Source organism: Ambystoma mexicanum, chromosome 1p (genome assembly GCF_040938575.1).
Source record: "Ambystoma mexicanum isolate Mex_15411 chromosome 1p, UKY_AmexF1_1, whole genome shotgun sequence".
Lineage (NCBI taxonomy): Eukaryota > Metazoa > Chordata > Amphibia > Caudata > Ambystomatidae > Ambystoma > Ambystoma mexicanum.
The window spans coordinates 1,316,073,109-1,316,095,935 of NC_090921.1; the positions used below are offsets into that span (position 1 = coordinate 1,316,073,109).

A 22,827-nucleotide genomic window follows, 5' to 3' on the forward strand; every position below is an offset into this window, starting at 1 on the left:
CCATACAATATCACATCGTTTTCAAGTGATTAGGAGAAAATTGAAGAATTAATTTAAAATCTTCTTCTACTCTGTGGCGGAGGTTCAGGAGTTTTATAAGGAATTTGGTTGGGGTAAATGGAGGATAGTGGGGGGACTCATTAACATAAACAATGGAGTGTGACATCACCAGAAATTAACATATCATGGTGAAATATGCAAATGTACTTCAATTGGCTTTGCAAACCCATTCGAATTGCATAGGACGAATTTGCCTTTCATAAAATCAACACAAACATAAACCAATAGAGGATATTTTCTTCTAACAGTGTTTTGAAAAAACCGTAAATGGTATGCATGTTTTAAACTCCAAGAATCAATAACAATGTTTTCCCTGAAACATGCAGTCCCGAAATGTGACATTTGACTTTAAGTTGTCTGCTATTTTTCATCAGTTTATTTGGTTCAATAGTGAAGTTCCCAGACAAAGAAACCTGGAAACCGCGGGCCGAAGACGACATACATTCAGAAGTGGAACAAAATACACTCACTGTTTATCATTTTACACATGGCCTTTATGATTCCCAGGGGGAGGCCATCCACCCTCGTGTACCCTCGACTTGAACCCTGGATTGTGTCTACATCACTCCTCTCCTCTCCTTGTTGAATGTTCATTAGCTGATCTTCTATGTCTAGCTGGTCAAATAGCACAGGGAGCACAGAGCTCCTTTGTTATCTGTGCAGACGGTTCGAATCCAAGCAGGGCCAAACTCAGCCTTTCATCCTTCAGAGGTCGATAAATTAGCACCAGACACTGTGTGTAATAATAAGCAGTGCTCAGATGCCTGAGGTTCTGTAGCGCTATATAAATGCTAAGTTATTATTAGTCGTCCTAATTATTTGGCCCGAATGTTGCATGCAGATCCCCAAACACTTTTGACCTCAGTATGATCTGGCTCATCTACCAGGTGCTTAGACATACAGCCTCTCCATTTGACTCTCATAATTTACCTGTTCTTCTTTTACCGCAGTTACCGACTCCATTTGGGATACACCATTTTCCCTACCCACCAGGTTCTGAACCAGCTTCCCTCCCATTCCAGAGGGCTCAGACTCAGGGACTTGCATTCAAGGTCTGTGTGGCACTGTACGTGTGAAAACCACACACAATTTTATTATGTTATATCCTTTGTTCCATAGCACACATGTATTCACTGCTATGACCCCAGCACATCATAGGTCATTCTACTAATCCCCTTTATTCATGTCCCTCATTTAGGGAGATCTTTTCCTCGCCCTAGAAGAAGGCTTCTATCTCCTCAAGCCGAAAGGTCACAGGACGACACACCTCTGGTGCCATTATAGTCCAATGTAAAGCATCAACCCATGATTTATAATCCAGATGTCGACCTACCAATAGGTCACCCATCTGCCTGGCATTGATAGACCTTTTTCAAGTTTTCCACTTAGGAGTGTGATACTACACACACCCCATGGGACTCTGAATATGTGTGCAACTGGACGGCACTTATAGGGCTTTGTCTTTCTTCCAAGCCCAGTTTTGTCCCAAATCTTTAAATATGGTCTTTGCTTTGTACCACTTATGTATGTTAAAGAAAGAATAATGTCTAATGGTATCCCTACATATTATCCCCACCAAAAATATCACTGTACATATGGTCACCTGTCTCACCATAGGTGATATTTTTGGGGGGGATAATTTGTGGGAGCGGAGGTTCCGGGGGGTGACCCCTGCACATTTACAAATAATGCAGGGGTTGCAGGGGTGTCCCCTGCAGGGTCCATGGCTCAATATCGCTGCGAAAATATGGAGATATTTTTGTATCGTGATATTTTTGTGGGGATATTAACACATGGAACCAGTCTAATTCATGTACTTAGTAAAGTTGCTAATCACCTGTAGTTGCAATATTCTTTCACTGTATTCTATTGTTTATGATTATTGTTGTTTTGCTCGCACATTGTATTTGGTTCATAAAATCACACATTATCTGTTTGTGGACCCTAAAACGTCCCTTTCAATTGAATCTGTACTTTAAAACTTTCTTACTGACCAGCAGTCAAATAACTATAACTGCTCACATATAGGACATTTTCTAAAAACTATAACAAAATAAGATCAGCAGCCAAGTAATAAAAGCTGTTCAAACACTACTCTGTGCGAGTGTCCTTTTGAATGTTATGCTTTGGTCACTAGTGAGACAAAGAGGTTCTTGTCTCAATGATACATGACAAAGGAAAATAAGTTTGCATGAAATGGTTGCAATTATTGAAATTTGTTGGTGGACACACCCCACCCCCCCTGTTTCAATCATCTACCAGGTCAGACACAGTCAATTGCCTGAAGAAGTGACAATTTATTAGGGGGCAGAGTGATGTTCGTTGTTCGGTTTGTGGCTCGTATTTCTGAAGAGCCAGTACATTGTGGCTCTCATAGCTCGAAGTGTTGTGTGAGACAAGTCACATTCGTGCTAGACACTGCAAGATGCCAGGAGAGGATTATCTCTAAGAAAACTTGCGAGATCTGGAATTATTATCATTCATAGGTGTTTATTAGAATTTTCCTAGGATTTGCTGACACGTGTTTCAACCTTAGAGGTCATTTTCAAGGCAAGATAGATATGGTGAGACTCGTAAATGCGTCTTTGGATCAGGTGGGGCAGGTCCCTGTCATAATATCTGGTGGGTAATCCACAGTTCAGGGTACAGATAGATCGACCAAGAGAAACGGTACCAGTAACATTCAGGATCTACCTGTACCCCGGGTTTTATTAGAGAGAATCCTCTCCAGACATCTTGCAGTGTCTAGCGCAAATGTGGCTGGTCTCAGACAACACTTCGAACTATCAACCAGTGACAGTGGGGCATTGTCCTTAGTAGACCATGCTCAAATGCAGCTGGACACGAAACAATCTTATTTGGAAGCGCGGTGGGCCCGCAGATATACTGCTCCCAATAACCAGTGGTGCTCATAGCATTGCATATGTTTTGTGAAGAGCCAGTGCAGGCAAGTAGAGTAAATATTGGCACTGACCAGGCTAGAATGGAGGATGCACGGTTTCCACTGCAGATTGGAATTGTGTGCCCAAAGTCATTAGGTTGCACCCTGGCCCCCAGAGGTACTAACACCCTCATTGTCTCCACTACTGGAAGGGGCAGTGTGACAAATGGGACACTGGTGGCCTCAATGGTGACAGAGCACTCATTCACCCGTTAAATGTACTTTAATTCACCAGCATATGTGGTTGCTCATGGCATACATCCCCAGTGCATGGCCCTTAACCCCCTGCCCACCTCACTTTCTTGCCACAGTTGTCCACCTTGCAGAAGAAGCTACTCTCATCACCTATGGCTGTATTCCATGGTGGCATCTCAAAGTATTGCCATACCCAGGACCCATGATTGGGGGTTATTGTGTCTGCCTTGACCCCTCTTCAATAACAGGTGCAGGGTGAGTCTCCTCTACCTCTTCACCCTCAGGTAGGTTCAACATCTTCTACAGTACCACCACAGGATAGACCTGTCCTTGAGGCTGCTCCCCAACATGCTGCTCCTCCTCAAGGACCACCAATCCAATGCACCCTTGACTTGCAGATTGAGGAACACTCCTGCAATTGTCCCCACCAGACTGTACAAATCTCACTGTACTCTGGTGTGCTTGCAGCCACTGCCATGCTATTGCCACATGTGGAATGGACCCAGGAATGGACCCAGGCTCTCATCCTGCACTACTTGCATGCACTCCTGCTCCACCGCAGGCCCTGCCTCTGTGATTGCCTCCTACAGATGGCCTGCCTCCCAGACATCTGTAGGACCCTCTCCTGGAAGCCCTGCCTATCTTGCTCCAGTGCTCAAAGCACCCTCTTCGATTGCCTTGCCCCCTCTTACACTCCTCCCACATCTCCTGTGGCCACACCCAGTACCTTAGCCCGCCCCCCCCGCTCCGCGCTGATTTGGAAGCTCGGCAATTGTGAACGGGCACCAGCAAAAAGCGCAAGGTTCACATCATCAAACATGGAGGTACATTCTCCTTGCCATGGAGAAACTAACAAAACATTCAACAAACACTATGCAGACAAAGGGGTGCTAAAAGAGACAACAAACTCTTTGCAAACACCAAACTACACAAAAAAGGTTTGAAACATGATTCTTAAACTGCTCCTAAACTGCAGAATTGCTTCTAAAACCTTCCAATTGTGAGTCTGCCCGCTGGAACAGCTACTATCATAGCCCACTAAGATATGTGAGCTAGGCCTTTTATGGAGACGTGAACCTCCTCTATGAGATTCAAGGGATCTGATTGGCAAAGCCAACGTGACAAATCAGCCTGAGATTCAACTGAAACTGAAACTGTGAGCTTCCTGATTTGAGCATGAATCACCAAGAAAGGCCCTAAATGCTGCAAGTTTAGCCTGGAAAGCACCAAAAACCTCTCATACACTTGCGCCAAAAAAGATCAGACGGGCACTGCGATTTGTATTTTAAGAAGCTCGTTCAGGCTTACTCACAAGTCACTCAGTAGCCAAAGGACTACTGGGCAACATACATATCCGAATCGGGCTCCTCTCGGCCTTATTGGAAGCAATCGTTTACATATACAAACATTTACTCGTCAGCAAAGGACTAACAGAGAACAGATCCAATTGGCTCCACACAGCCTAAATGGAATCAACTACATACTACTGCAAACATGTAACCTGTCCATGGGTGGAGTCCAACTAGCGCGCTCGAGGACGGTGCTCCATGAATCTATGTTACCTACTGCATATACCCCCCATGTATCCACCCTCCAACTAACCGACTCACATCTCACATCTCCTACCATCGTACACTGCACACACAACTTCCCCACACGGCAACCTCATGACTGTCAATTATCACATTAACATTGTTAATGTTAAAGGATATTTATACTGCGCACTATCACCGCCAGAATGGTCCCCTGGCACTCTGGCGGATCTGAAAGAAAAGGGGGGTCGGTTAGGGCATGTTAGTAGGGCAACGTTTGACAGGGGCAAGGGAGCTGTACATTACCAACCTACACATCAATAGCTAACACACGCCCACAGCACTGTGCCCTTCCGTCAGATATATGGCTCTCCCATCTAGATAAACACATACACAAATGTCAATGTCGAACCTATAGAACTAGAGTGGCACTCTGGATCGAGCCTACCCTCTTCCATTCCGGGGTTTTTCATCTGCCTCTCACTTTATCCCACTAACAACCCCACTTTCCCTCTTTCCTTGCAGGGCCATGTGCAGCGAGGCCACCAAAAGGGCAGAAAGGCACAATACAAAGCCCCTTTACATTACAATACATGAGGTTAATCATATCCCTTACAGCTTGCACGAGAAATGTGTAATGCATTCCGGGAGGCGGATATGGATGCTGTTGTTAATACCGCATATTATTTTCCATTTATTTCTTCTAACCTTTCGGTACTGCTGCATAGCCACCCGTTTAATCTACATTATTGTATGTGTTATATAACAGCTCTGCTAAATAAAAGGTGCTCACGTAACCATTAGGTCTGACCAAGATGTCAGGGACCATCAGCAGAGCGCCCACATATGTTTGTTGACTGCCCTCTACTGCGATCCTTATGGGACGTGATTGCTAACTGCTTATCTGTGCTCTTACACTATGACATAGTAATGGCGTTATGTGAGATAGCATTGTGTATGCCTTAATATTGGAGGGAATGTCATTTGAATGTATGTTTTTTCACACAGTAATTATAGTAGGAGGGCAGATGATGACTGGCGCTCGGAGGGTTAAGACACCCCATCACATGGTCAGTGTTTTATGAAGTAGATTGTGGAGTTACTTGGGTGAACACAAACCATTTTTAAAGTTATCGGGGGTTGACAGATTGTTTTTGAGTCACGATTCTAAAAATTAACTGAGTTCATGTTAAAAGTAGCCCATTCCCTTTTTTGTAATGTCTGATGTACTGTAATGTTTTTTGAATTATTAATCACACTCTATGTCTGAACATTATAACTTTGTATTTTCTATCCCTAAAAATAAATTCATATCGAAAAACATTAATTGGCAAAGCCAATAGTTTTGGCTTGTGCGGTTGTTCATTGCATTTGACATTTTTAGGCATGAATAGCCCTAGCTCAAAGAACATATAAGTTGAAGGGCCGATCATCAGGTGACTTTTAAGAAGTAATCTCTTAGCCTCTGTTGGTAGAACGACTACTTCTAACATTTCACATCTTCAGCTGAGGCATGAAATCTGCACCTTAAACAGCCTGCGAAGGAGGGCCATACAATGCTTTTGCTCCCCTATTCTATCCCTGTGGAGTGTGGGAGCAGGCAGGGCTGGTCAAATGGCTGTGGGGAAAATACCAAAGAAACATTGGGCCTGATTATAACCCTGGCGGTACGGTAACAACGTTGCTGGTAAACTACCAGCACCGTTGCTACCGCACCGCCATACTAAAAGTCCTGCTTGCAGGTGCCCATCTGCCCGCCAGGTCTGACCTGGTGGGAGGACCGGCACCCGCGAGCAGAACATGATGGTAGCACTGGTACCTTTATTGACGGTACCGGTGCTACCGCACTCCCCATTGAGCCCTATGGGGCCGGATGGGGATGGGGAGTCCCTTATTACCGGCACCCGCGAATGGGCAATTACCAGGTTCGCCAAACTCGGCATGACCCGGTAATTGCCCATTCGCGAGCACTGGAAAAAATGCAACTCCGGCGGCAGCCGTGTTTGTTTTATAGGCACAGCTACCGCCAGTGTTATAATGAGGCCTTGGGCCTCATTCCGAGTAGGGCGCAAAAGGATACCGGGCACCGTTAAGGACATCGGTGCCAGTAATCCCTTTGCGCCCTACTACGAGTTCCCTTAGCGGGTCCCTTCCTTAACGCCTGGTTTTACCAGGCGTTAAGGAAGGGACCCGCTAAGGGAAATCAGAGCCAATAACGGTACCGCAAATTGTGGTACTGTTATTAGCTACTTCCCCCTTGCCATTGAGCCCTATGGGGGCTCAAATGGGAATGGGGATTGGTTTGGTGAATGGGGACTTACCGGTCCCGCCAAGGTCAGACTGGACCGGTAAGTCCCCATCTCACCAAACCGGACACGGTACCGGTATGGGAGGTAATCATGGCGCAAATAGCGCCATGACTACCTCCATACTCAGAATGAGGCCCCTTGTCTTTTTTCTATTTCTATCTTGAGCATACTGGAAGAAGAATAGGAGGAGAAGGCTTCACAGACAGGTACGTCGGTTAGTGGTGGGGTGGTGGGAGGTGTATTTAGGGGCAAAGAGGAGGGTCCTGGGAAGCTCAATATGGGGCCTATAGCCGACAACAAACATATGGCAGACAGGGGAGAGGCACTGTCAGGCCACAGATGAATGCAGACAGAACCCACATTCTGGGCCACCTCATTGGTCACCGCCATGCCCCAGGGTGCAAATTTACAATCCACCTTAGAATCATCAATCAGTCAATCAGTTACCCAAAGTCATAAATAATGTCCAACAGAATAGTGTACCACGAACAATCATTTTTAATACAGGATCAAAACATAGTTTTGTACCACTCTAAAATAGAATTCAGACATACATGACATATATATGAGATCATGTGTAGGAGGCCATGTACTGCTTGGTAAATATTTATTGCAGCAAGATGAGAATTTTTTGCTGCACCAAGACACAGCACCAGTTTACCAGCCTTGCCCAGGCAAAGAGGGCATGACATTGATGATCTAGGAAACATTGGGCAGCATGATGTCCGAGGTCTGATGAGGTAAGGAAGGCCTGATAGCACGCACGCCATCACTGTATGATCATTTCTGTGTGAGAAACATCAGAAGAGCATTTGCCTCTGGTACAACAGAATAATTTGCTCTAAACAGTCTTTGCCTGCAAGTTTCATGTTCAGTTCCAATGCTTAGGTTTCAGACATTACTTGAATCTTCTAGCAAAGCAAAGTCTCCCATTGCGAAATGCAGAAATACCACACATAGAGCAATATGTAGGCTAAAGTGGTGGTTGTTTCAATGTAACAAAGCCAAATATTCATACACTACATTACATTATATGCTTTCACCAGCCAGTCCCCTTACAAAACTCACCATGCAGACTTGAATTCTTATTCACATTCCTTTGCATCATTTGCAACTGAATGGTACTACACTACCCAGTGAATATAAGGGAAAGTGAGAGAAGAGAAAGAGATCATGCAAGAGAGATAGAGAAACAGAAAGAGAGACAAGGAGAGACCAATGGGCAAAACAACGCTCCCTGGGTTTACAACACCCAATACCTGTCTGCATCCTAGTTGAATGTCTGGAAACCTTACGCAGCACTGTAAATGGCTTCCATAGGCTCATGTGGAACACTCGCTCCCTTATTGAGTCTCCCCTGGGCATCAAGTCCTGGGGTCTGTAGTTAAGGGCAAAAAGCAGAAAAGGGTAACTTCCTGTATGGCCCTGGTAGGTTGAGAAAGGTCCCAGGGTCAGAACCCCTGCCCAAGCCAGGACTTCGCCAAGCTCATACATTGCCTTCCTCCTTCTTCAACACACATGGATCCTTCCACTGCTTGATTCAATATAGAACGTCTGTTACCTCTCAGCACCATGAAACCTTCTGCTTCTGTTCCCTTAGCCCCATTCTAGCCCAACTCCAAACTTACAACTGCTTCCTCTTAGCCAAACATTCCCCCCTTGCCTCTCGACTCATCCATCTACCCTCTCACTTTCAGGCTGCATCCTTTCGTTACTGTCCAATTTCTTCCAGCCTCCATCAGGCCCCTAGTCTTCCCTCCATTCTTTCTTGTACTAACACTTCCCCTTCCCTTCTCGTGTAGCTGTCAGCCTCAATCTGGTCTAACTTCTGCCTCACTCTCCCCATTCCTCCTTGCACCTGTACTCCTCAAACATGGTGATCATGTTAACTTCTGCCTCACTCTCCCCATTCCTCCTTGCACCTGTACTCCTCAAACATGGTGATCATGTTCTTCCAGGATCTACAACCTCATCTAGCCCCCTCACCTACCACACAGCATGAGCTCCTCTCCTAGCCTCCTTTCGCTCTTAGCCTATGGAAATCACAGTCCATCAGCAACAAGTCTCCCTACATCATGGACCACTTTAACTCTCATCACCATCACCTTTCACTTCTTGCTATCACAGCAACCTGGATCTCCCCTCACGACTCTGCTTCAGTAGCGGACCTGCACTGTGACTCTGCTACATTCTCCTACTCTTCCTGACCTGTCCGTAAGGGTTGCAGTGTGGAGTTGCTTATCAATAATGTTTTCTGTAATTCACTCTCCTCCTCTGACCTCTCCTATTCCCTCTGTTCACTCCATTGCTAAATTTGACATCTGGGTCCCTCCACACTCTAATCCTCATCTCCCCTCTTCAATAACTAAAAGGAAATTCAAGCTGCACTTTCTTTCCCTTTAAGTTGATGATGTATGAATCTCTCTATTGTCTCTGTACTATATTTATGCCCCTTACATTGACCATATTTATTCTAACTTTCATTGTGCACTAATGGCTCCCTTTGACCAACATTATACTGCTGGCACAATCACAACTTCCTGTCTCCATTATCTGCCCTGGATCATTTCTGAGATTCAGACCCCAAACGCAAACCTGTGCATTGATTTATGACAATGGTGCAAATGAGTGACCCCACCATACTCTGAGCCTATATAAATGCCCTTGCTGCTTTGACTTCTGCACTGGACTCTGCAAAATCCTTCTCCTTAACAAACCAAATCTCCTCCCTATGCAACTGTCCCCTCAAACCTTCATCTACCCTACAATCTTTGCTCACACCTCTCAAGCAAGTATCAATTTCCTCTTTGCAACCTGCTAATAACTTTGCTCAGTACTTTTCTTTTAAAATCTCTAGAATGTATGTCAGTCTCACAGCCCTCCTCTCTCTCCTTTGCCTACTAGCCTTCTGACCACGACCTCTCGCCCTTTTGACCTTTTCACCTACCTCTCCTATTAAAGGAAAACCCATGTTTCAGGGCCAACTCTTCATGTGGTCTTGTTAACCCATTTACTCCCCAAAGGGTCAAAGACCTACTCTCATTCACCAGCCTTTCTCTCTCTGCTCTTTACCCCCTCTCTCTCTGCTAGGGTCTCCCCATACTCATTTAGATCTGAAAATGTCTAACTACTATTGATGAAGCCCTCAGCTGATCCAAAGGTTTGGAAAACTGTCATGCAGTTTCCCTCCTTCCCCATTATTCAAAGCTTTACTGGGAGGTCTTCAACCATATCGCTTAGCACGTTGAGGATCATGCCCTTAAAAATCCAAATCAATTTGGCTTCCATAGTAAACAATCCATCAAGAGTGCACTCATACACATCTCCAACTTTCTATTTGATGCTTACCACTCCAAACTCTCTTCTATACTCATCCTTTTGGATCTCCCTGCCACTTCTGACAGTTTTAACTACTTGTCTCTCCTCCTCAACTCCAGGACCCTGGGTTTCAAAAAATCTGCTCTAGCCTCCATCATCTCCTACCTATTAGATTGATCCTGTAACAGATTCTAGAACTTGAAATATCTGCCCCTATCCTTCTCCCCATCAGCATCCCCAAAGAGCTAACCTTCTACCTCTTATCTTCACCTTCTATACTTGTGCCCTGAGAAGACTTATCTCATCCTTCAGCTTTCACTATCACCTCTTTACTGATGACTCTCCTTTCCCTCCACCCCAGACATCTCGAAACGAATTACTTATTGTCTCAGTGCAATTCATCATGAATGGCCCTCTGCTGACTCACACTGAACTTTACCAAAATATGGACCATGTGTCTCCCTGCTTCCAATGCCGTCCCTTACCCTACGCTCTCCTATCTCTTTCCCACCTGACCTTTTTGCTGCCTTGCCTAAGGGTTGCAACCTTAGGATCCCCATTGATATTATGATCCCCATTGATGACAATCTCCTACTGCAACATTTCTTCAGTACCACTGCCTTTACTGCTCCTATAAAGATCCCCAACAGTCAGAAAATGTGTCTATTTCTTAACAACCACTCTACGAGAACTTTAATTTTCAACCTCGTGCTCAGCAAACTTCATTACTCCTCGCGTCTACTCCTTGCCTTTCCTATTTACTACTTTCTCCACTAAACAAAGTCCTCACATTTGCTACCTGCACTCTCTACAACCTACCCAGATTCTCCCCCACTGTCAACTACCAATGGCATGCTGACTAGCTCTCCATGCACAACCTTTCAAGTCCCGTCTAATATATAAAGCTATCAAGGGTCTTGATTCACAGTACCTGTCTGATTGTATCTTTGTCTACCAACTATCTTGATTCCTCCATTCCTCCTCTACACTTAAGCTCCTAGGCCCCACAGTGCCTCCTCTCTTTTCAGCTCGTTCTCTCTACTCACCCCACTCCACTAGAACCTGCTGCCCATTGCAACCAAAGCCAGCTCATCTGTGGTTCTCTTCAAAGCTCGGCTTGCACGTCACATACATGGAAACAACAGATCTTCCCCTGCCCTCCCCCTGCCTTTGCCCCTCATCGTTCATCCTAGTCCTAGACCCTCTTCCTAGTGCCTCACTTTATTCCATGGTGCGATAGTGCTGCATTGTGACAAAAACACTTGCAGAAGAAAGAGTGGTGAGTTGCAAGACAGAACAGCTAACAATCTGTGATTCAAACAATGTATGCTCAAAACACTGACAGCTAACATGCAAACACATAATCTGCTGTCCAACCCCATCCCCAGCTCTCTCCTCCCTGTTGCATTGATTTTGCCACAAGGCAGCACACCAGCATATATGCCACAGCGAAAAAATAACTTTCTCATGATTAGAAAGACTCCATTGTAGCTTTGAAGTACAACCATAACAGTAACATATAACAAACATATAAAGCAACAATCATATGGAAGGGGAAAAATTGATATGATGAAGGAGCGAGAGGCCAGAGAAAGGAGAAAAAGTGTGCAGAAGGGTTGGCCAAAAGAAGAAAAGTTGAGCAATGGCGGTTTGAGGGGACAGATAGCTAGGGACATTGCATTTCATTCAGTAAAATGGACAATGTCTTTAATACACATCCATAAAAGCCATTCAAATACTTTCAGATTTCTCCTTAGAGTTTTCCTGGACAGAGGACCTGTCTCCATGGAAGACAGCCTGAAGACATCGCAAATCCACAACTTCACAATTGGTCCAGATCTTAATATCCAATAACTCAGTATTAAACATTTTATTCAGTGCAAGGACCACAGGTGCTTGCCCACCTCCAGTGCTTGGAGATAGCCAGACAAGCCTGGGGCTACTGGCAGCAGATCCCTATGCAACTAAATACCCAGTTACATTTTATCTTCCATATCTTTTCAGAACTTGAGCGCCTTCCTATATGGTCAGAACCTATGCAGGATGAATGATCCTTTGCTCCACAGTTCCAACAATGGTCTTTCATCTTCATCCCAACCTAAAAGTAAACATCTTGGCCAGAAACCAGCAGCACCTAAAGACGGTCCTTTCTTGCATCAGTCATACACGGGGGGTTTCCTTAGGGTTTTGTTCCATTCGTTCTGGAGGATTTCTTGATCAATCTCCACTTCCCGCATGGGAATGAGTGGGGACAGGTCCAGACCTGATTATTCAGAGAAACGTCTGAAGACATATGACCATTTTAGGCCACATTCTTCTGTAGTTCCCACTAGCTTCTGATCTAGGTGTGTAGACAGCAGTCACTCCAACCACACCCCCTCAATCCATCCTAAAAGTCCTTTATACCACATATCCCCATTCTCTGGTGTGTCATAACCCTGTTATGGTCTGTCCCCAGCATTAACCCATCTTTTTCAGTCACATCAATCAGTTTCCTTGGGCCATTGGGATTACCATGAGCTGCCTCCTAGCCTCAATGTGGAGTCGCAATCCCGGGTTGTCTAACAAAGGCACCCACGACCTGCTCCCAGATCCTTTGCCATGTAAAGTCACACGTTTGTTGCATACTAGATTCGGCCAGCTTGCATGTTTCCCTACTCCTTAACCATGTGTATAGTCTTCTCACATCTATTCAACAGACCTGCCTCTAAGTCATCAAATCTTGGCAGTACAGTGAGATGATGTATTTCCTATGTCGCTGCTTGACGTAGTAGCCTGGTACCACGGTAAGGCCTCTTGTCCAGAAGGTTGAACCATTGTTTGCTAAGGGGGAGTTTTATGTGAGCTATGCCAATCTGGTACTGACTTCTGTTTTAGCATAAAGTGTTCCTTTCCAATGCATCTATTATCTTCCAGTACAAGTTGGGGGTTTAACTCGGAATAGCCAATGGCCTATGCTATATTCTATGGGGTCCACAGAGAGTGGCACTAGTCTGAAGTCAACAACTATAATGCCCCATTCATGTCAATCTGGAGGCGAAAGCTGGGGGAGACCTATGTGTGTCCACCATGAAGGCACATCTCTTCATCACACAGCTCAGACAACTTGACCACGGAACTCACTCATTAGATGGCTGCTTCAATGCTCCATTCGGTCAGGAAACGAGTTGCCTGCTCTTTTTAGGCATAGTTCAATAGCGTGTTATTCCATCACAACTTGTAATCCTTCCTAACACACCAAACGACACTTTTAGCTAAAGCACACCAAAACAGTAATGCTAAAACAGATGAATATCACAATATGCATGTGCAGTCAAATTACACCATATCGATTTTATTTCCCTTTTTTTGAAGAAGGAAATCTGATGGCGTTTATAATTTTACCAAAACCTACATTGGTGCCTATTAACTCAGTCCACTTGCACAGCCTTTTCCCAAATCATTTTAGTTATTTTAATCACAGGACATTAGGGGACATTGAAGTCACTCTTTTCTCAAAATACAAATGACATCTGACCTTTTCTAGTCTTCTGAGAAATTGTACCTCTTCAGCTATTTATCAGAAATTACCCCTATTGGCTTTGCTGGTGACTCACTTTCAATTCCATATAAATGATCAGATGTTAATTCACACTCTTAGCCTCACCCCACCTCTCTCCCTCTCTCTCTTTCTTTCTTTCCCTCTCTCAGAGCAAATTGATAATTGTTGGTCCCCTCATGCCATATGAGGTCAGCGATTCTTGAGACAACTGCCGTAGCAAGGGTGCATCTTAATCTGCGCTCACCTCTTTGTTGTATCATAGCCCCATGGATTCTCACTGGGTTCCACAAACTGCACTCCTGGGACTACCCCTGGAGCAATAGCCATTGTCCTCTGGAATCTACTGGTAAGACTATGACTGCTAGCATGGGGACAGGTTTGTGTTAGCATCGATGCAAAAGTCCTTTGCAATCCTACCCGACACACTGACTTCATCCACCCACAAAACAATGCAAGGTTTCCTTAGGCAAGCTTTCAAGATGTCATGGTACTCAAAAGACTGCACTCCTGGCGCACGCACCACCTCTGTGCCATCCTACCATCGCCACCAGATTTCTGTTGCTCTACACCCTCCTCAACAACTATAGGACATTCACACACAGGTCTGGGAGCCCCTTTACCGAGAACGAACATGGCCAAATAGACTGTTCTATGGGAAGGTGCCCACTCGGGAGGGTCAACAACCAAGATTTTAATTCCCTGTACCTTGCACAAAGGAAAAATCACCATTTCATATCAGTCTTTGTCTCATTCAGATGGGCAGTCCAGTACTGAAATGCTAGGCAGTTCTCCTCTGAACAGGAGTTCAAACAGCAAAAAGAGTACCAACAGTTATGTGGCCATGTTCGTTCTCGGTAGAGGGGTCCCCCAGACCTTTTTTGCAACAGTTGGACATTGACTATTTTTCTCTTGAGTTGAGTACCACCTCCACTCTAGTTCACCACCACCAAACCGTTAGACTGATGGTCCCTCTGAGAGACCACACTAGTTCAATCCACAAACGCTTATTTCTACCCTGCAAACACAGACAGCAGCTGATCATTGGCAGTACTTCCCCTTTTCTAGCTAAGTGCACACTCCATTTATTTATTTATTTAGATAAATAGAGTGCACTGAAGCCCAAGGGCATCAAGGCGCTATAAGTGAGCAAAAGAAGGCTTGATTCAGGGTTACATGAATGCTGCTCAAAGTTTCCTTGATAGCAAGTACAGGTTATAGGTACTGACAATGGATGCAGTGATGGTTACATAATTTACGCTGCACAGAATAAGAACCTAGTTTTGATGGCTTTGCTAAAGGCAGCATGAGAGTCAATGGTCCAGATATGTGGGGGGAGCGTGTTCCAGTGGGTGGCAGCCAGTGTTGGGAAGGTACTGTCACCGGCACAGGCTTTACGAGATTTGGGAATAGTTATCCTGTTGGGGTTGGGGTCCTAGTGGGTCTAGAGCCAAAGGGCTTGGAGAATTTTTGTATTGTTTATCCAACTTGCCCAAAGTGGATGGGGATCCAATCAGCAGAAGTTCGGTTTTCTCACTGTTGAGGCATAACCAGTTTTCTACCATCCAGGATTGGATCATAGAGTAAACAGAATTGAGGGTGTTCAAGTCTGTCAGGTAATCACCCCGAGAGGGGGATGAGCACTTGCGTTTCATCAGCATAGTTAGTGTATGAGATGCCCAAGGCATCCAGGATTTTGAATAGGGGCCTTGTAAAGAGGTTGTGTCTGTATGTCTGTTGTTGCATATTTGTAGAAACCAGCACATTACTGTATTTTGTTTGGTTGCACTGCACTCCATGTTATACCCTACCATCCATACCCATGGCTTCCTGAGCATATGGAGAATAACTTGTTACTTTGATTGAGCATCCCAAATGAACAGCATCATGAGTGGTACGATGGGATCATTTGGAGACCCAATGGTATGTAAAATTAGACTGAAGAGAGGAAAATCAGGCATAGCCAATCTGGGCACAGTCAAACATGGTGTCTTAGTAATTAATAATGATGAGAAGGGACTTTTCACTGATGGACGGAAGGCATACAGTGTATACGGCCTTTCCATTCTTTGAGAACTCCCAAGATTGACCCAACTATGATTGTCTAATGCCCATTAACACACACCCTGGGTAAGTTGCACACCGTATCTGTACACTTTTCCAATAACCGACATAACTAAAACAGTGAAACATCTTACTACTGTCCTGTGTAGAAGGTGCAACACTGACACCCTAAACCCTCAAATCCTGTAAGATGACCACACCGTGGACCACAAATCAATGAGGGGGTAGAGGAGAGACTAGTGGAAGAAACCCTAAAGGTAGAAGGTAACACTGAAAGCAAAAAACAAGCTTTAAAGTTAATGCCTAATATGTTCCTGGAAAATTGAAGCTCCTACCCCGTTGAGGGGTAAGGGGGGATTAGAGGGAAAGTCAAATGCAACACAAACACAAAAAGAAACAAAGTCCCTGGTACCCATACCTCAATATAAGGCATCAAAAGATCCAAAGCCATTTATGCAAACAGAAACTGACCCTGAATATGTGCCCCCACCACCAAATGGTCAACCAGTGTCTTAAAGGGCAGCATGGAACAATTAAGATATATGACCCGAGCGGCGGGGGAATTACCAACTCATAGACAAATTATAGACAAAGGCCCCGGAGCATTACCCGAGTCGGTAATTCCCCCGCCGCGAGGGTCATATTGCTTTTAGTAACCGGGCCCGCAAGATTTGCATGACCGGAGCACTAACAGCATTTTTTTCTGTCTGGGGACAAAAAATATCAAAAAACGACCAAGAAAATGGTCGCTGGGAAAGGGAAAACAGAGTCTGTTTTCCCTTTCCATGGCGGCCATCAGGAGTGGATGCACTGGAAACAGAAGTGTTCCCAGCGTGTCCGTGCCGACAAAAAAAGGAGAAGAAGGTAAGTGGGGTTTGGAGGGAGCAAGGGTGGGAGGTGAAAATAAATAAATAAATAAGTAAATAAATAAATAAATAAAATGTACCTGCGTTCCCGGTGGGGGACGATGGAAGCCTCCAGTCATGTGTGGAGGCGCAGAGCGGGGATGGCCCCGTTTAGAGCCTACACACGGCTGGAGGCTGCCATCATCCCCCACCGGAGACAAAGGAGCAAGAAGATAAGTGGGGTAGGGTGGGGGGAGGAAAGGGTAGAGAAGGAAAAAAAAACCTTACCCTCATTGGCTGAGGGGCTGCCACACCCCCTACCGTGGACAAGGCTGGAAACCTGGCCGAGAATCGAGGGATTCTCGGCCAGGGTAACGACCCGGTGGGAGCCAATCAGAATGCGTATTGCATTCTGCTTGACTCTCTCAGGGTACTAAGTAGGAAATATAGCCCTCAAAGAAGCTCAACTTCAAGTTAACCGAAGCATCACTGTAAACGTGAAAGCTGTCATTAAGGACCAGAACTTCTCAACAGCACCATCCTTCCATAATCATGACATCCCACAAATTTGTGCCTACACCCCAAAGACCCAAGAAGTCCAGGCAAAACCTACTAGTCAAATTAGAGCGACTAGAACTGGAATGAGATGGCTGACCTACGGTAACACCTAATAAGGAAGACAAAGAGCTTGTTGCCAAACAATTCCTGAATAATACCTGGTCACCATCCCCACAAAGTGTATTGTTCACCTATTGTCGCCTCCCCTGTGCTAGTGTAACCCCAGTCGTCCCCTTCCACAGCCGACTGGTGTGTACCTATAGTGAGATGGAGGTTTGGGCTAGTACCTTCACTGCCCACAGTGCAGACCAGCTAGCGCTGGCTTCTTCAGTCTTGGAGAATCCCAGAAGGCTTGTGCCCATTTGTCTCTGTATTTCTGTATGTGATCTTGTTTGGTAATACAATGTCCAATACAATGTCCAATGTCTACCTTCCTTCTACAACTCTTTGGCTTGGAGGTACTGGAGAAGGGCTGATCCTGGTTAAGACTGAATACAGAGGTGATCCCTGTGCATGGAAGTTGCTATTAACAAAGGTGAGTAGTGATCCAGGTTCTCAAGAGGTATATGTCCTGTAGATGGGACATGTGTATATGTCCTGTAGATGGGACAGGTAAATGTACAGGTGGCCCACCCCAGGGGTCTATAGTAATGCATTGTTATGTCCATTGGGAAGCAGGTGCTGGCTGGTGACCCTGCTATAGTGGTAACACAAAGCGTGAGGCTCAGGGATGGTGTGGATTATATAGCCTTTCCTTCAAAATGGGCACCAAGGTTTCCAGGATCCTGTGATTATTCAGAGATATTGTGGGATATGCCATACCTGGCTCTTCCGGTTTACATGTTGTTGTGCCCCAGCAGATGCCCTTGCTCATCTCCATACTAAGGCAACGAAAAGGACATGTGCTGGACCTTTGTTCTGGGTTCCGTGTGTGTGTGCGGGGGCCAACGGTTGTCCTGTCTGCCCTGAGTACACTGGAAGCTCAATTACAGAAATTAAGGCTATATCTCCTTCTGCTTAAATGGGACCTCAATCTGGAAACGGATTTTGATGTTTTGAAGGAATGCAGGCTTAGACCATAGCCATTTCAATTACTTCTACACTGCTCCTTACAAAGACTGATACCGCAGGGCACAGAGTCCACAGTTGAAAAAGAACCACAACAACATCAGCCCCTATAAGATGAAGTAACACTAGTAGCAAATGAAGGATGTTGTATATCTGACATGGACTTATCATGGATGAGGTTAAACAGGGGCAGATGTACACGTCATTAATGGAACCCACCCCCTCACCTCCGTCATATGAAAAGATCAACAGAAAGGCACTCTGATTGAAACCTGTCATAGTGCGAATAGCGCATCAAAGAGACAAAAGACAGTATGTGCTCAGACAACTCTGTTGTATGTATCCTGGAGTTGGAGCAGAAGACCTGAGTATGACAGCTCTTTTGGAAATGACAGAGCTTAAAGTGAAGAACACCAGATGAAAGTGACGCCACTAATAATGGAAGACACGTGGACGCACTAAAAACAAAGCAAGCGTATTCAAAGAATAAAGATGCAAGTAAGATGACAAAGTATTTGCATAATGTGAACATGAAACGTATCATATACACTGAGAAGATGAAGAGAGACACAGTAAATGTACATATGCAGAAACGCAAGGTAGACGAGATATATGGTAGCTTGCTAAAGTAAGAAATGAAACACAAGTAAAACGGCCATGTTGAGAAAATGGACGCTGGCATACATCACGGAAAGAACGTCAGAAGTGCTGACAGGCACTGGAATATGAATTTGTGCAGACCAAGGACGTTTGTTTAACTCATAAACTGAGAAGGCCGACACAGCGAGAATAGAAGCTGCAGAAGATATGTTATGGACGTAGGACATTTTTCTCTTTGATTAATTAAAGGAGTGAACAGCTACAAGTACAATTATTGTGAAATTAAAGACTTAGAAGAATGGACTGAATTATGGTCTCCTCACACGTGGTCTAGGACTAGGAGACAAAGCCTATTCATGAAGCTCCAGACGAAGAGAGCAATGTACCTTCACTCCCTTTGAAGCTCTGAGGAAGAGAACATTCGACGAGGTCAAGTACAAAGGGAAAACTTTGACTTAGGGCCTAACGGATGAGAGATGGTAGGCGTATTAGCCATGAAAGGCAATTGTCTGACGTTGTTCCCCTGGACCTGGGTTTCGCTGTTTAAATGCTGCTAACGAGCTAAATGTCCAAGGTTGGTAAGAGAGTGCCAATCAATCATAAGGTCCCATATAATGATGGATCATCCATTGTTGCACGGGCCTATCTGCTGTTATGCAATTATCTGTATTTTACGTAGTTTAGAGGTAGTCCGAGGCGTGACTATCAGATGAGGTCTATCTAATAGTAATACTAAACCTTATGTATCATATAATTATATGCTTCCCTTAACTAATCACTCCACCGAGAAAGTTGTATTGTTAACCACGTAGGATGACATCATAGCTGACGTATGTCAAGGTATAACACCACTTCTGTAACTGAGAATTATGAAGAGTGTGTGAGCTGAAATTAGTTTTGATTTCCATATCTCTCTACTTTATTAAATGAATAATTAAGTAGTATTTTGCCATCTTCCTTGAGTCTGCCTGGGTATTTGAGCCTGAGATCATTTATCTTGTAATGCTATCGAGCATTGGAATGCACCAGCTGTTCCTGTACAAATTCCTTAAATGTAAGGTACATATAACCCCACAAGAAAGGCCCTCCGCACACAACTAGGATATCACTACCAATTAAGAGCCTTGGAGGGACAGGAAGTGAACCAGTCTCACCTTTGGAATTTCAGGAAGGACCACAAACACTGAGATAATAATAGAGAACCCATCTTTTAACCCGAGTCCTTCTGATAATGCACAGGGCTTGTGTCTTCATTAAAGCATCATCCCTGGTGTGCATCAATTTTCAGCATTCTGGCAACGATCAATCAAGACAACATACCTTGCCATGCCTTACTGCAACAAGTAAACAGGAACACTGATTGGGTGGCAAATGTTGATTTAATTTGAAAAATGTTGACAAGCTACGAAGCACTCAATGAGGGCTATATCAGTCATAAGGTGTATGAATTCCTGTGTCCGAGTTACCCACAGTGGTCTGGCATCTATTCCCTTGCAAAGGGACACACAGGGATTTTGCCACCTCCAGGGTGCCCTATTATGTCAGGAATAGGATCCATTTTGGAACCTCTTTCACAGTTTGTCTACTTGTTCCTAAAAAACGAGGTAATATAGATGAGCTCATACATCAAAGATAAAATAGCGGTGTTAAGACTAATGCTCAAAATGTCATTTTCCAGGGAGGAACAATTGCTAGTGACTCTCGACATAGAGTCTCTCTACTCGAGAATTCTCCAGGAAGAAACGCTAAAGGTTATTGAGAGAATTTTCAGAGAGAAAAGCCCTTCAGTTGATATACCTGTGACCTTTATCATGAAGTTGGCAGAGATTGCTTTAACAAAAAATGTTTTCATACTGGTGGATGAATACTATGTTCAAATAACAGGGACTGTCATTGGGGCAATGTCTGCCCCCGTTTGCCAAATATCCATGATTCTGCATTTGAAAGAACTACCATTTATGATGATACAATCCTTTTATGAACAACATAACCAGGTGGGTTGGTTATACTAGTAACATCCTGAAGCTTTTCACTGGCACAGAAGGGCAACTAAACACCTTCAGGTTATGGCTGAATGAACAGAATGTCTTCTTAATATTTACTCATGACTACAGCAAGGAAGAAGTCACTTTCTTAGATCTCAAAATTATGCCAAAAGGGGAATCCTTGGAAACTACAGTATACCATAAAAGCATGTATAAGAACTCACTATTAGAATTTCACAGCTTCCATCCAAGGAGTCTTAGAGAAAACTTGCCATTTGGCCAGTTCATCAGGTACCAGAGAAATTGCTTGGACTGAAGGGAATAAGACAAACAGGCAATTGAGCTAGGAACATCCTGTGGGAGATAACACTGACAGTGAAGATGAAGGCTAATAAGAAGACATAGCAGATTACTGTGTTTCTAATCCAATCAACCCTCGTTGACAGTATCAAACAAGAGATCAAGGAATTGTGGCCTTTCTTGAATATTGGCACCACACAGCTGGAAACTCCACGTTTAGCCACAGCACGTTGAAGAAACCTCAGGGATACCTTGGTGAATAATTATCAAGTGAAAAGAGAGGGAGGGACAGGTTACCTTGTGGTCAACTGCGAAACCAGTGGGCCACACCCCATGTGGTCAATGTCAAGTGTGCGCTCTCATGATGCGAATTACATCCATTGGAAATAGGTGGAGAATGCCATGGAGACAAATGTGTCTAACTGTAACTCACATATAATATATCTTTTCACATGCCCCTGCGGCCTCCGTTATGTGGGAATGACAACATGGCCCATTAAAGTGATGATCTGCGAACACTGCTTGTGCATACGGACAACAAAAATTGACCGCCCTATGGTGGATCACTTTGTTACTGTGAAACATACAGAAAACAACATCAAATGGACCATCTTAGACAAAGTCAGAATACCAAGGAGGGGTGCTGATATAAGGTCAATACTCCTAAAGAGGGAAACACTATGAATATTTCACCTTAGAACACGCCAGAATGGCTTGAATGTAGAAATATGTTAGCAAACTCTTGCCAACATAGGAACCTGAGTTGGAGAGTTGGGGAGTTAGGACACAAAGCTTTAAGCACCTACTTAGGATAATGCAAGCATGTTCCTCCGCTAACATGAAATCAAGAATTTAAAAAATCATGGGGGCAATTCCTTATACTTTCCACAAATAAGGAGCAGTTTGAAAAGCTTGGTTCTTTGAGTAGCCTAGAAAAACCTGGAAGAAAGAAAAACATGGAGATACTGAGTGTATTGGGTGAAAAGACCACACATCCATACTGAATGAAGGTATCAATGGTCTTTCCAAATGCACAAATTACAAGAGTAATGGAATTTGTAATAATGTGCAGAGTTCTATTGAGCAGAGAGGTGTATTATCTGAGAGACTGCGTGATCTGCAACAATAACAACAACAAAATTGGAGGGAGTTTACATTTTATCACGCTGAATAGAAAAACATGAGGTTCTATAGGCAATTTGCTTTAGTTACAATACGCTGCAAAAACACTCACTTAATGTGCTATACCTCTTAGGGCTATGTCTTAAAAAAACCTTTAGTAATGGCACTCTCAGAGCAGGGAGAGATGCATTGAATATAAACGCAGGTTACGTGATAAACATTTATATTTTCCCGCAGTGTCCGGAAGAAGAGAAAAGCCACGCGTGGTTCTTCTGAAATTAAACAGAACACTGGTTGGATCTACTGCGAGAATACGCATTAAGAGGAGCGGGGGAAGGCAATGGCTCAAGAATTATGACTACGTGTAACTAAGTGACCATTACAGTTGCACC

The 22,827-nt window shown here is 44.3% G+C and overlaps 1 protein-coding gene across 2 annotated transcripts in view; it reads right to left on the reverse strand.

Moving 5' to 3' along the window:
- Window positions 1–22,827, reverse strand: part of LOC138453529 (acidic mammalian chitinase-like) — a 206,001-nt gene that overhangs the window by 77,567 nt on the left and 105,607 nt on the right. The window contains exon 4 of one of the 2 annotated variants that reach the window (XM_069606492.1): window positions 7,563–7,823. The exons of the other annotated variant lie outside the window; for it this stretch is intronic. Coding sequence (XP_069462593.1) covers window positions 7,807–7,823 — 17 coding nt within the window. The 3' untranslated portion in view covers window positions 7,563–7,806. Of the gene's footprint in view, window positions 1–7,562; window positions 7,824–22,827 lie in introns of those variants that run through there. 2 annotated transcript variants of the gene reach the window in all.